The sequence below is a fragment of the Psammomys obesus genome, unplaced genomic scaffold, assembly GCF_907164565.1.
Source record: "Psammomys obesus unplaced genomic scaffold, mPsaObe1.curated_primary_1811, whole genome shotgun sequence".
In the NCBI taxonomy this organism is placed as follows: Eukaryota; Metazoa; Chordata; class Mammalia; order Rodentia; family Muridae; genus Psammomys; species Psammomys obesus.
Window position 1 is genome coordinate 1,779,642 of NW_026596091.1, and position 14,786 is coordinate 1,794,427.

Sequence of the window (14,786 nt, forward strand, 5' to 3'; positions counted from 1 at the left end):
ACTGGAGAACCCAAAATGCTAAATTTTCTGAGAATCTGAGGGACCTAACTGATCTCTTTGAAACTATGCTCTTTACTCATCAGCCCACTTGGGATGACTGCCAACAGCTTTTGCAGGTTCTTTTCACCACAGAAGAATGGAAATGTATCCCCTAGAAGCCTGGAAAAATGTTCTGGGAGATACAGGTGTTCCAACTCAGAACCCAACTGATACTGATGCTGGATTTCCTCTTACCTGACCTACCTAGGATTACAATATGGCTCAAAGTAAGAGGCACCTCCTTGTCTATCACCAGTCTCTGTTGGTGGGTCTCAAAGAGGCTGCAAGGCAGCCCACTAATTTGGCCAAGGTCTATGATGTTAGATAAGGAAAAATGAAAGCCCAGCAGCCTTTCTAGAGAGGATTATAGAAGCTTATAGACAATATACTCCTTATGACCCTCAGCATTCTGATCAGAAGTCGTCTGTAGCCCTGGCTTTCATTAATCAGGCAGCACCAGATATTAAGAAAAAGTTACAGAAACAGGAGAAAAGTCGCTATGGGACTTAGTAGAGATTGCGGAAAAGGTGTATAACAATAGGGAAAGTCCAGAAGCAAAGCAAATTAGGGCAGAGAAAAAGCAGAATAGGGACTTCGCCAAAGTACTCCTGGCTGCCATTGCCTCTGATCCAAGAGAGAAAAGACAACTATTCCAGCAAGCAGCGGGAAGAAGGGAGCCAGAGGGACACAACAGACTACCATTAGGTAAGAACTAATGTGCCTATTGTAAAGAAGAGGGACACTGGACAAAAGATTGTCCCAAGAAAAACCCACAAACTAAGGTTATACTCATGGAGGAGGAGGAAAACTGAGGGGGTCGGGGTTCAGATCCCCTCCCCGAACCCACGGTAACCGTAAAGGTGGAGGGGAAACCCTTGGACTTTCTGGAAGATACTGGAGCCCAACATTCAGTGCTCCTGAAGGCCAGGGGTCCACTATCTTCAAAGAAATCATGGGCTCAAGGGGCCACTGGCATTAAACAATATTCATGGACTACCTGAAGAACTTGGACTTGGGAATGGGACAGGTAACCCATTCATTCATGGTCATCCCAGAATGCCCTTACCCACTTTTGGGGAGGGATCTATTGACCAAAATGAGGGCCCAGATACATTTTGGGTAGAAGGAGCCCAATTACTAGATACTAAAGGGAAGGCTATCCAAGTCCTAACAGTCAACCTGGCCTCAGAATGTGAATACAAATTGTACCAACAGCCCCTTGGTCATGAGAAAAATCTGGATCGTTGGCCGGAGGAATTTCCTCAGGTTTGGGCAGAAACAGGGGGAATGGGACTAGCTAAACACCAGCCACCTGTGTTTGGGACTCAAGTCAGGAGGAGATCCCACCCAGGTGTGACAGTACCCAATGTCTCTGGAGGCAAAGAAGGAAATAACTCCTCATATCCGTAAACTACTCAGTCTCGGGATCCTCAGGCCTTGCCAGTCTGCCTGGAATACCCCCCTACTGCCATCAAAAAGCCTAACTTGAATGATTATTGGCTGGTCCAAGATCTAAGGGAAGTCAATCAGCGGGTGATAGATATTCACCCCACTGTACCTAACCCATGCATGTTGCTGAGTTCTCTACCACCTGAAAGAGACTGGTGCACTGTCCTTGATCTGAAGGACGCTCTCTTTAGCCTCCCCTTGGCACCTAAAAGCCAAGAATACTTTGCTTTTGAATGGCAAGACCCAGAGGCAGGCATCAACCGACAGTTGACTTGGATGCGCCTACCTCAGAGATTTTAGAATTCACCCACCATCTTCGACGAGGCCCTGCATGAGGACTTGGGTGAGTATCGGGTTAACAACCCAGAGTTACCCTTCTCCAGTATGTAGATGACCTCTTGGTGGCAGCCAAGGACCAGGCAAGCTGCCTGGAAGGTACCTGGGGGCTTCTACAAATCCTGGGAGATCTAGGATACTGAGCCTCAGCCAAAAAGGCACAGTGCTGCAGAACTGAAGTAACCTACCTTGGCTATATCCTGAAAGGAGGAAAACGCTGGCTCGCCAAAGCCAGAAAAGAGACTATTCTCAGCATTCTAGTCCTAAACAGTCACCTCCAGGTAAGAGAGTTCCTAGGGTCGGCGGGATTTTGCAGAATCTGGATCCCAGGTTTTGCAGAAATAGCTAAGCCCCTTTATAAAGTCACAAAAGAGACTGAAATTTTTAATTGGACTTCAGAACAGCATCAGGTTTTGACCAGTTGAAGCAGGCCCTACTGTCAGCACCAGCTTTGGGATTGCCAGATATCACTAAGCCTTTTTACCTGTTTGTGGATGAATGGAAAGAGGTTGCCAAAGGAGTCTTGACTCAGACATTGGGGCCTTAGAGACGTCCGGTGGCATACCTGTCCAAAAAGTTAGACCCAGTAGCGGCTGGATGGCCCCCTTGTCTGTGCATTATCGCAGCAACGACACTACTGGTCAAGGATGTCGATAAGCTGACATTGGGCCAGAATCTGATGGTGACCACTCCCCATGCCATAGAGGGAGTACTCAAACAGCCACCTGATCAATGGTTGGGTTGTTTTCCAGCCCCCTGCCTCCTTAAATCCAGCGACTCTCCTACCAGATCCAGAACTGGAGCAGCCACTGCATCACTGTGAGATCTTGACTCAGGTACACAGCACCCAACCTGACCTGAAGGATGGATGCCCCACTGGCAAATGCTGAGCACACTTGGTTCACAGATGGGAACAGCTTCATCCATGAGGGTCAAAGGAGAGCAGGTGCAGCAGTGACCACCGAGACTGAGGTAATTTGGGCTCAATCCCTTCCCCTGGGACTTCTGCTCAAAAGGCTGAATTAATCGCTTTAACCCAAGCCCTTACACTGGGCAAAGGACTAGCTGTCAATATTTATACGGACAGTAGGTATGCATTTGCCACTGCCCATGTGCATGGAGCCATGTACCAAGAAAGAGGGCTCTTGACAGCTGTAGGAAAAACTATTAAAAATAAAGAAAATTTACAACTCCTTGAAGCCCTATGGCTTCCCCAAAAGCTGGCTATTATTCATTGCCCTGGACACCAAAAAGGAACCACCAAAGTAGCCAGAGGCAACAATTGGGCTGATAAGGCGGCTAAGGATATTGCCTTGCGAGAAGCAGAAGCCACCATCCTAGCAATGATGTTGCCAGAGCCACCTAACCCAACTTTGCCAGAGGGACCCCAACACACTAAAGAAAAAATAAAATGGGCACAAAACCAACCCATGAGTCAATATTTAAATGGTTGGTGGCACTCAGCTGACGGTAAGTTAATCTTACCCAACTCCTTAGCTAGAGTCATTCTCAGAAAAATCCACAGAGTCACTCACATGGGATCCAAGAGAATGGCAGGTGCTGTGAGACAATCCAAAGTAACTTTTAAAGACATGTGTAAGACCATTGACGATAGTGTTGCTAATTGTAAAGCCTGCCAGCTGACCAACGCCATGAACAGACCGCAACACCTGGGATCACGCTTTAGAGGTAAGAGACCTGGAGCCTACTGGGAGGTTGATTTTACAGAGATCAAGCCTGGAAGATATGGGTATAAATATCTACCAGTGTTTTCGTGGACATCTTTTCAGGATGGACTGAGGCCTTCCCCACCAAGGACAAGACCGCTCAGATAGTAGCAAAAAAATTATTGGAAGATATTCTATCCAGGTATGGCTTCCCCCATCTGATAGGGTCAGATAATGGGCTGGCTTAAAGGTAAGTCAGAGTGTAGCAAAATGTATTGGGGCAGATTGGAAGTTACACTGTGCTTACAGACCCCAAAGTTCAGATCAGGTAGAGAGAATGAATAGGACATTAAAAGAGACCTTAACTAAATTGACCTTGGAGACTGGTGGTATCAATTGGGACTGACTCCTTTTGAGATTATGTATGGAATACCAGCCCCCATTGTACCTAATCTTAAACCTGATGCTGAGATAGATGAAGGAGACTTGATCTTCCATATAAGAGCTACCCAATGGACTCATAAACATGTTTGGCCTAAACTGCGTGCACTCTATGAGGCAGGCCCGGTCCCAGAACCCCACAAGTTCCAGCCTGGAGATTGGGTCTACGTGAAGCGGTTTCGACAAAGCACACTGGAGCCCAGGTGGAAGGACCATACATTGTCCTGCTCACGACCTTGACTGCCAGCAAAGTCGACGGAATTGCAGCTTGGATTCCCTGCTCGCACAGTAGGCCGGCCAACCCATTCTCAACCCAAGAAGACTCCCTGAATCCTGCTGCCCAAGAATGGAAAGCACACCGCAACCCAGACACCCCCCGACGTGTCAAGCCATCCAAAGCCTGCTAACATGTCCCTGTCAACAATACCTGGGTTCTGTGGGATGAATATGGTAATGTCTTAGCCACAGCCTCCCGGGCAGCTCCTCCCAAGCCATGGTTTCCTGAACTGAGGTTCAATCTGGCACTCGCCATGCCTACAGGATCCCGTGAAAGGTACTTTGCTTAGGAAGTAAAGGGACACTTTTATATGTGTCCCTCCCCCGCTGATTCTCCATGGCGGTGGGAATATTGTGGAACCTCAGCCGACTTATATTGTGCAAAATTGGGTTGCGAGGAATATTCTACCAGTTGGAAACCAATTTCATCTGGACTTTTCTAGTTCACTAGGGACCCCAAATATGATAACTGACCATATGCAATTAACAGTGATTTGCCTCGACGCCCTATAACCCAACCCTGTAATCAGCTATTGCTTTCCTTCACCAAAGAGGGAAAAAGCTATCCCAATTGGCTGCAGGGAAAAACTTTGGGCTGCGACAATGGAAGACAGAAAGGCATAGGGGAATAATACACTTCAGGTTCCTCCTTTTTGATATTGCACCAAGGACTATTGCACCTAACCCCTTAAGTCCGATTACTACCAAGGCTCCCCAGAAAACAAGGACCCCCAAACCTCCAGTTGCTCCTGCCCCCAAAATTAACCAAATTATGAGGCCTCCCCAGGAACCCCAGTCTGACCCTCTCTGGGAATTAATGCTAAACACTTATGTAGCCCTAAAGGGGACTCGCCCAGACCTCATTAAGTCCTGTTGGTTATGTTATAACTCACGGCCCCTGTTTTATGAGACTGTGGCAATCACTAATAACTACAGCCTTGCTACAGGTATGACCACCTAAAGGTGGCAACCACCCCCTCAGGCCAGATTTACTCTCCAGGTAGTTCAGGAAGAGGGACTTGCGTGGGGACAGTCCCAGACACCCATCAAAACCTCTGCAACCAGACCTTAACTCTTAGGGGTGGGAAGGATCAATATTTGGTACCTCCCAATAATGCTTGGTGGGCTAGTTCCTCTGGCTTAACCCCCTGCACCTACGGCAAGCTGCTCTCAAGATTCTTACTGTTCAGTTGGTTCCCCAACTAATCTACCATAACAATGAAGAGTTCTTTACAGCCCTTAATCGACTGTACCAGAATCATGTATGAAATAAGAGGAAACCCATAACGGCTACAGCTATCACTCTAGTGGTATTGCTGGGAGCAGCAGAAGCAGAAACAGGTATTACTTCCTTGGTCCTCAAGGATAAGCATTACGGACACCTGAGAAAATCTATAGACACAGACATCCAAAGACTGGAGGACTCAATTGCAGACCTTGAACAGAGCGTTGAATCCTTGGTAGAGGTTGTCCTCCAAAATAGGAGAGGACTTGACTTGGTGTTTCTGCAACAAGGAGGGCTATGTGCAGCGCTCAAGGAAGAATGTTGCTTCTATGTCAATTAAGTCAGGTATGATAAGAGAGTCACTGGCAAAAGTCAGGGAAGGTTTAGAACAGAGGCATAAGGAGAGAAAGGCCAAGTCAGGATGGTTTGAATCTTGGTTCACACATCTCCATGGTGGACAACTTTGCTATCTACTCTCTTAGGCCCTCTCACAGTCATAATATTACTACTTACTATTGTGCCATGTTTGCTGAACCAGTTAATGGCCTACATTAGGCAGAGACTGGGGACTATCCAGCTAATGGTGCTCCACTCACAGTACCAACACCTGGCCACGACTGAAAACACCAACTCATAAATTCCCCCTCCCTTCAAAATAATAACTCTATTCCTAGTCTGTGTCTAGTCTGACAGGTTTATTCTCCAGAGAGCCACCTGCGACACCCATGTAAGTTGATGGACTCAGTAGGATTCATCTTAGACTGATACCGGGAGCTTCAGACTACACAGGACTGCCCCAATGGCAATGGCCCCATGGTCAGCATTGAAGCAACTATAGAAGACGAGATCCTCCACCCCTGATCCTACCTGGCAGCTAAAAATGATATTAAAGGCCCCCCCAACACCAAGTTAAATGACTCGGGCACATCTAGAAGATTCGAGAAATTTTCCTCTTGAAAAAGGGGAAATGAGAGGTTCAAAAACTTAAGAGTTAATTCCTGGGACTGGAGCAAAATCACCAGATTACAGTCCTTTCAGAGCAGGGGTCCAGCAGCAGTCCCCCTTCTTGTGTTTCGTCCCCTTAAAAACCCTGTTCTCCAACTGTTGGGCAGAGTGCATGGAATCTTAGGTAAGAAGTGGGAAATAGTAAGATCTGGAGAGGACAGGAACTCCACAAGGAGAGCAACAGAACCAGAAAATTTGAACACAGGGGTCTTCCCAGAGACTCATACTCCAATCAAGTACCATGCATGGAGATAACCTAGAACCCCTGTATAGATGTAGACCATGGCAGTTTAGTGTCTAAGTGGGTTACATAGTAATGGGAAGAGGGACTGCCTCTGACATAATCTGATTGGCCTGCTCTTTGATCACCTCCCCCTGAGCCTTACCAGGCCACAGAAGATGACAATGCAGCCACTCCTGAAGAGATCTGATAGACTAAGATCAGAAGGAAGGAGAGGAGGACCTCCCCTATCAGTGGACTTGGGGAAGGGCATGCATGAAGAAGGGGTAGGGAGGGTAGGATTGGGAGGGGGGGAGGGACTTATGGGGGGATACAAAGTGAATAAAGTATAATTAATACAAGTTAAAAAAAAAAAAACAACCCTGTTCTCCTGGAGTTGGGGGTCGCTTGCCCCTTTGTTCTTGTGAAGGGCATCCATCCAGCTCGATTTTGTAATAAAGACCCTTATATGTTTTACATCGGACTCAAAGCCTGTTGGTCATTTGGAGACTCGAAATCTGGGTATTTCAAAACCTTGTCTCAAAAAACAAAACAAAACAAAACAAAACAAAACACTAACAGGTGAATGTGAGAGAAGACGAAACATTTGGTGTTATGCTTACCTTTTTGCCCATGACGACTGCTGAATTTGTCTCCAATCTCTGGACGTCGTGTCTGTCTCAAGAGCATTTTGATGAGGAAAGCATCCTCAGCATTGGAAGAGATCATCACCTTCTCAATGTAGGAGTCTGTTGCACCTTTGTACCTAATGTGAAGACACAGTAGCTAAAACAGCATCCCACTGCCCTATGTCAGTCTGTTACCTTATTACACACTGTCTTCAGTCCCACCCACCACAAAATATTCTGATATTCTCTTCTCATGCTCTGAAAATATATTCATTTTCAGCATTAAATTTAAATTTACAAGTCTCTTTTTTTATAGTCTTATACATTTACTATGAGATAGATATAACAATCTTATAGTTGTTCCTTTAGTATGGTTAGCGTTAACAGATGCTTCGAGAACTCACACGGTTAGTGTAAGAGAGCTGAGCTTCGAGAGATTATCAGGCTCAGCTCAGCTTTGGGTGCAACAGTCCTTTAACCTAAAGACCATTTTATGTTATTGCTGTTCTACACACATCTTGAATCATGTACTTTTTATACAATAGACATTATGAGTCTACCAAGAGTCAGATCTCTGGAGGCTCTGACATACAGCCATTAAAGGGTAGAGTTCCTGTGCAAAAGGAGCTTGGTTCTAGTAAGAAAGAGGGAAGCTCAAACCATGGTATGGGACACCTAGGAACCTATCCTGCTAGGGCCTAGGATGACAATGGTGCAGAGAAAAGCGGGCTGTCAAACACACAGAGGTGACCCTGGAGGTGAGACTGCTCAAGCAGAGGAAGCAGCCTGAGCCAATGCGGGTGGCCCAAAAGTAGATGGTATGTTTAGAAGAGACAATTCCCTAGAAACATGGGTTGATATGTACATAATGCCAAGAGGCATGCAAGAGAACCTTCCCCTTAGATGACCCTGTCGTTCAGAATCTTACTCTATTTTCTCAAGAGAGTCTCACACAGCTGAATAAGAAATTCAGAAAAAGAATCACTTGGCTACTCAAGTTAACATACAGAACGAAGCGGGAGGGGTGACTAAATACAGTAACAGGCCAGGCAGAGTAGACCTCAACCACCTCAGGAGTGTGTGTGTGCCTGTGTGTGCGCACAAGTGTTTGAGTGTGCATGTGGGAGTGTGTGTATGTGAGTGAGTGCATGTGTGCCTGTGTGTGTGCATGTGTGTGTCTGTGAGTGCTGCATGTGACAGAAGCTACAACAGGAATTACTGAACTAGCACTGAGGTGGCTGAAATGCAGGTACACGGTTTGTGCTGCCTAGGTAGGTTGTGGTGCCTATCACCACCAAAAAAGATTAGAAGGCAGTTTGGGGCTGGGGAGGAAGGCTGTTTAGCTCTGGTGCTACAGGAGCCAGCCACAGGCAGATGTCCTGGGCACATCAGTAAAGAGCAAGGGAGTGAGGATCAGGTTTCTCCAAGTAGAAAAACACATCCAGAAAGGGAAAGCATTACTAGCTAGGACAAGGGCTCCAGCAGGCCACAGGAGAGGGAAGGCTGTAAGTAAGAAACTCCAACAGTAGGAGGGTGATGTGAAAGCAGTGCTAAAAATACAATCAAGGGGAAGGGCCTTTCAGTGCTATCAAATGTTCAGGAAAGATGTATCACACACTAGGGGTACAGGGAGAATAACACAAGTCTAAATAGATTTTGCCACTGACTTTGGCAAATCTGCCCAACTCTGGGTTTCCTTTTTTATTTATCCCCTCTTCCTGGACTAGGCTGTGAGCTCCATGGGGCAGGGATAGGACTGGCTGATTCACTGCCATCTTCTGTAACTAGAATACCTCCTGGGGCAGTGTCAGTGCTCAAAAAACACTCCTTGACTGAAAAGAACACAGCTTCTCCAAAGCTGTTTCAGTGGGATAGAGAGAGGAATTTGGGAGTGAGGCAGAAAAGCAGGAACAGGTGACACAGAAAAGACATGAAAGTGCCAGCAGAAGGAAAGATGTGTCTTGGAACATCTGCCTCCTTTAGGGGAGACAGAAGGGAGCCATCCCATACACGTAACTTCAAATGAATTTTGTTGGTGGGACTTGGTACCACGGACCCATTCCCAAGTGAGCTGTCTGCTCGCTCACGAACAAGTTCTTGGCTCTCTCACACTGCTGCATTTAGCACAGCAGGTAAGATAACATATAACAACTAATCTAGAAACTGGTCCATTATAGTACATCGGTGATGTTATGATGTGGCCAGTGTTTTGTTTGTTTGTTTGCTTTCTATAATATGAAACTGGTTGTGCCACTCTCTGCAGAATGAATTCCAAACTCTGCCATATGTTAGCAATAGCAAACTACAATGATCCTCCAAACCTGGGCCTTTTATTCCTAGTGACCCTGCTGTTTCTTCTATGTGGAACTCCTGTCTATTTGGCCCATTCCTCTTACCAGGTTATATGAGCTGTATGATTCCACACTTCAGTTTCTCTTCTATGACATACTATTTTCTTGTAAAAGAAGGTATCCAAAATTGCTGTTTCCAGTTCTTCAATTTATAAAGACTGTATAACTATATGATACATTGCGTCTACATACATTATAGAACTAGAGATGGTAAACTACATGATACATAATCATACATAACATATAATTCCCCATCCACTCTTTTTCCAGATGTCTCTATGTCTTATCAAGGCGAGCGATACGCACGTGATGGGCACGTCTTTGTACTGTGGTTGCTGAGGCACATTGCTTCCTTCCAGAGGAATCTGGGTCACTGTGGGCATGGACTTGTTTACAAGCACTTGTTTGTTCTCTACTTTCTCACCTACAGAAAAAAAAAAAAAAAAAAAAAGAGTAAAAACAGATCATTGTCATCTGTGCAGAATGCAAAGTCTGCTGGGCAGGGAACAACGGGCAGTCGCGGTTTATCAAGTCCAGACATGTAAGAAAGAAACAGGCCATCCCAGTGGGAAGTGAAGTTCCACAGGCTTTAGAGGTTATTGTGTAAGAAGAAAGAAAAAAAAAAAAAAAAAAACTGATGGAAATCACAATGTGATTACCGAGGAACTGACTTAGGACTATCCACCAAGTGAAACTCCACCTCAGTCAACAAGAGGCTGACTTAAGAGACTGTAAACAAGGCAGGCACCATCCCAGGCTACAGCAAATTCATGTATTTCTTAGGGTATCAGAACAGATTAAGAACACTAGTTATTTGTAGACTTTACCAAATCACCAACAACTTACCTTAGAAAGGAAGAAAAATAAAAACCCTATGGGTTTTTGCTTCTATTTCAATTTAAGGACCAGTGACTTAAATAACCATCCTCATGCTCATATTCACGGTCACAGTGATCAGTGCTAACACTTCACAAAAATTTCCAAGGAAACAAAGGTAGACAGACACACTAAAGGGGACTTACACACTATGTGGCTTCGGGGAATCAGAGCTATCTACAGCACTGCCCACCCAGTGCCCAACTATGACTAGGTTGTATGGAAAGTGACTGGTCTGACAACAGAATTTTCAGCTGGTCCTTGAAATATGCTGTTTTCCTTTCAGACAGCTGAGGCTATCAAACTCCTAGACACTCTCATAGCTTTTGGTGCTGTTCTTCTAACCCTCTTTAGCAGACACCTCTTATCCACACACAGATTTCGGTTTATTTCCTTACAAAGGCTGTGTAGATCTTCCATACTAGGGCAAATCCTCTTGCCATACAATGTTCTCACACTTATCTTTATGGTTTCTTACACTAGATGTAATCTGGCATGCTTGTGTGTGACCTGATGATCAATATCAGCCTTCTACACTAGCCTGTAGACCCCAGGCTACGAAGAAATTCATTACACATTTGTAATTATAATGAAGTAATTTCTTTTAGGAAAAGAATAGTCCAAATCAGACTATAACCAAAATGTATAAATTAAGAAATACCAGCATAGATGCAGACTCAAGACATTATTCAAAACACAGTTTCCAGTTTGGCTTTTCTGTAATTTAAGCTTATGCCTAGAATACATCTTTGCTATGGGAAAACATACATGAAGCATAGAAAAATAGATAGGAAGGAAACTCATCTAAAATTACCATACCAGCTGAATCTAGACAGAAGTATTACACACTGGTTCTTTCTGTCCTGTTTGCCAACAATTCAGAAATACTGTTAAATAACTCCCACAACTTCAAAAAGTTTGTACTGAAAGGTTTTTACCTGGAGAACAAATGCCATCCGCATCTAAAATTTCATGTCGCCAGATGGGTTTTCTGGTAGCAGCATCTAACATAGGACCCATCACCTTATCAAAAGTCTGATTGGTGTATCGTTTCAATGTGCACTTAGCATTTTTATATACAAGACAACGCCCAAAACCTGAAATGAAATCCCAAATGGGTCAGAATCTGCTGTAATCCGAAACTAAGGCAAAACATGAATTTGTGGTATTCAATAAGCCACTTCACCTCACATTTCCAAGAACAAAAAGAAAAACCAACCTGCAAACTAAACTATTTTACCACTGGTAAATCTGAAACTGGCAAAAAAAAAAAAAAAAGAAAAAAAAAAAAAAAAGAAAGAAAGAAAGAGAGAAAGAGAAAGAAAGAAAAGAAAAAAACAAATAAACAAAAAATAAGTAACAATCCAAAACATACTCACACTCCTCTGCCAACTGTTTATATAAACCCAGTTTTTATGTCCACTTTCCAGCATGCAATCCATTATGTCATGTTGAAAAACACAGGTAACATAAAGCCACAAAATATCAGCATTTCAAAGGACCTTAGAAACCACCTTTGCTATCCCCTTCTTTTACAGGCATTCTGCATGAGCGCCAAAAAATTAAACAAATGCAGTCACCCGCAAAGTTGGCAGCCCACCTGAAACAGACCAAGTCCACCAAAGTCCAGGCCAGGCTGCTCAGCGCACAAACTCTCTGTGTATAATTTCTGCTAAGCTTCCCTGAAAGGTCTTCCTCTCTTTGATTCTGGCATTTACAATTGGTTAGACCTAAGCAAGCCAGCAAATAATATTTATTTCTCCAGGAAAGGAAACACATCTGTTCCCTACCCCCTTTTCTTTTAAATGTGAGGGTGACTATGAAGAAAAAAAGTAAGGTATATAGAGTAATTTGTGAGTCTTTATGCACTGTTCGTCATCACAGCTCCCCATGACCTGTGGTGCCACAGTAAACGTGCCCAGAGAGCCAGCTGCTCTGCAAATATTACATGATCCGAAGCTGTGATACAACAGCCATTAACAGTAACATGCAGCAGTGCATGTGAATCCAAACTGAAAAAAAATTCACCCCATAGTTTCTTCTAAGTGCAAATGGACATTTTATTTATATGTGGAAGCTTAAAAGCTAGTGGGGGAAGGGAGGTAAACTCTGGTCATTAAATTGTGTTTCTGATAGACATCACAAAGTCTTCAGATTGCCACATCAATGTTACCAGTTAATCAGAAAGGAAAATATCTAGTTTTAAAGCATGGCTGTTGTCATTTGAGAAAAAGGGGGCATAAATTCAGTGCAGCCAACATTAATGCCAATGACACATGTCTAGGAGTACTATTATGGCTGCCTAGCAACTAGAGAGAGGGAAGGGGAGAAATCGTGGGCATGCCAGCGAGGGAAGGAGCTCAAGACTGAATAGAGAAGTCAGCCTGCCGACCAGGTGGTGCTGGCTAGGTCATACAGTGCTGACCTGTGGAAGTAAATGCTACCAGAGTGAAGAAGAACAAAACCCACAACAACCACAAGATAAGGTTTGTGTCTTTGTACATTCCTTGCTTTTGACATTTGGCTAACAAACGTATCATAGACTGTGCAGATGAGCTGCAAATAGCCTTTCCACCTGCTCTCAACACGTTTACTGCTGCATGTATTATAAGAGATATTAAGACAACAACAACAACAAAACCCCAAATTTATTTTTCTCTTCGAGAAATGTTCAAGTTACCAATACAATGAAGTAATAGGGATCCTGAAGTTAAACATTTAATAATTATTTAAATGTCAGTCATTTAAAACAAAGCAAGCAAACAAAACCAACACAAAAGTGTAACAGGTCTTACAATTTTCTAGACATGGCAGTGCCCTGCACACAGGAGACCATGACAAAATGGCTGCCTAAGCAAGAGCTGCACAACAACAGCACTAATTGATATGCCAAGGTAGACGGGGCAACGTGCAAGTTTCTACCCCTAGAGCCCCTAGATGGAGAGCTACAGGCAATCAACAGCTGAGAGAGGGAAAATCAGTCTTCTTAACAGTAAGCTCCCTGAGAGGTTAGTCAATCCCAAGTGGTCATCCCTAAACACATAAGCAACACTAAATGCACTCAGACATTTTACCTATGTACGTGTGTGTGTGTGCGCACACACACAAAACAATAAAGAAATTATAAATTTGGATGGGGTAATGAAAGAGGGAGGAAGAGGGGTGGGAATGATATAATACTGATATATGAAATTCTCAATTTAAATAAAAAATATATATCAGCTTCACTTTGTGTATAAAGTTCAAATCATTTGAAACTTAAACTGCATTCTGACACCAAGTAACGTTTATAATCATCACTATATCTAACTTTGCAAAAAAGTACTTCTGGTGTTAAAGCTCTGAGAATTGACTTACCCCTGTCCAGAGAGGCCTTGTTCAAAACAAGAGCATCTTCAATATCATAGCCACTGTAACTCATCACAGCAACCGTTGCATTCTGTCCAGCTGGCAACTTCTCAAAATCTATTAGCTCAATTGTTTTTGTTTTAACCATGGGTTTTTGTGGATATGCTAGTAGATACATAAGTGTATCAATTCTGTTTCGCTGGTTGTATCCAATGGTACCTTGATTGTTATTGGAGAAAACAAAACCAACCATTACATCCTGCAGAATAATCAGGTAGCAATTAATTTAAATACATTAAATTTGCTAAACTGAAATGAAAAAAAAAAAAAAATCTCAGGTTAAACATTTCAAATGCCCATACAGAAGCTATTGATTTCTAAAACAACCTCATTACTATGATTATTTTTTTCCTGAGGTTTTTAAATATTAGTGAGAAAAGTTACTAATATTTAAAATCCCAGAAAGAAGACAATCAAAATAATAAAAATCTAAATAATTTCAATTTTTTGGACTTGGTAAATGCAATTTATCCTATTTGCACAATTTTAGTTATTACTGGTTCATTTTACAATTAAATCCACAAACCTACTCGGTTCTGTTAAGATGATGTGAAAACAATATTGGGTTTTCACATGCAGGAGCTTGCACAATGGGAATACATAAATTAACAACAGCAAAAGTTTTAAATGTAAAAGAAAGGGAAGAAAAGAAGGAATGGAATGAAGAAAGAAGAATTCAAGTGAAGGCAGAGAAGAGTAGATCTGCTAAATTTTTATTGATGAAGCAGCAAAAACCATCTACCCATACCAAACACCAGGAGCACTTGAGTAAAGGCCAGGTCTCCTCTCCTAACAAAGTGAGCCTAGCTGGGGTGAGGAGCGAGGATACATACAGCCTAGCTGGGGTGAGGAGCGAGGATACAG

The 14,786-nt window shown here is 43.5% G+C and overlaps 1 protein-coding gene across 3 annotated transcripts in view; it reads right to left on the minus strand.

Moving 5' to 3' along the window:
• The window catches only part of Polr3b (RNA polymerase III subunit B), a 109,260-nt gene that overhangs the window by 29,748 nt on the left and 64,726 nt on the right, over window positions 1-14,786 (minus strand). For all 3 annotated transcript variants that reach the window (XM_055627876.1, XM_055627875.1, XM_055627877.1), the window contains 4 exons: window positions 13,872-14,081; window positions 11,453-11,611; window positions 9,945-10,062; window positions 7,282-7,424 (listed from right to left, as the gene is read on the minus strand). In XM_055627876.1, the coding sequence (XP_055483851.1) occupies window positions 7,282-7,424; window positions 9,945-10,062; window positions 11,453-11,611; window positions 13,872-14,081 (630 nt within the window). The remainder of the gene's footprint in view (window positions 1-7,281; window positions 7,425-9,944; window positions 10,063-11,452; window positions 11,612-13,871; window positions 14,082-14,786) is intronic.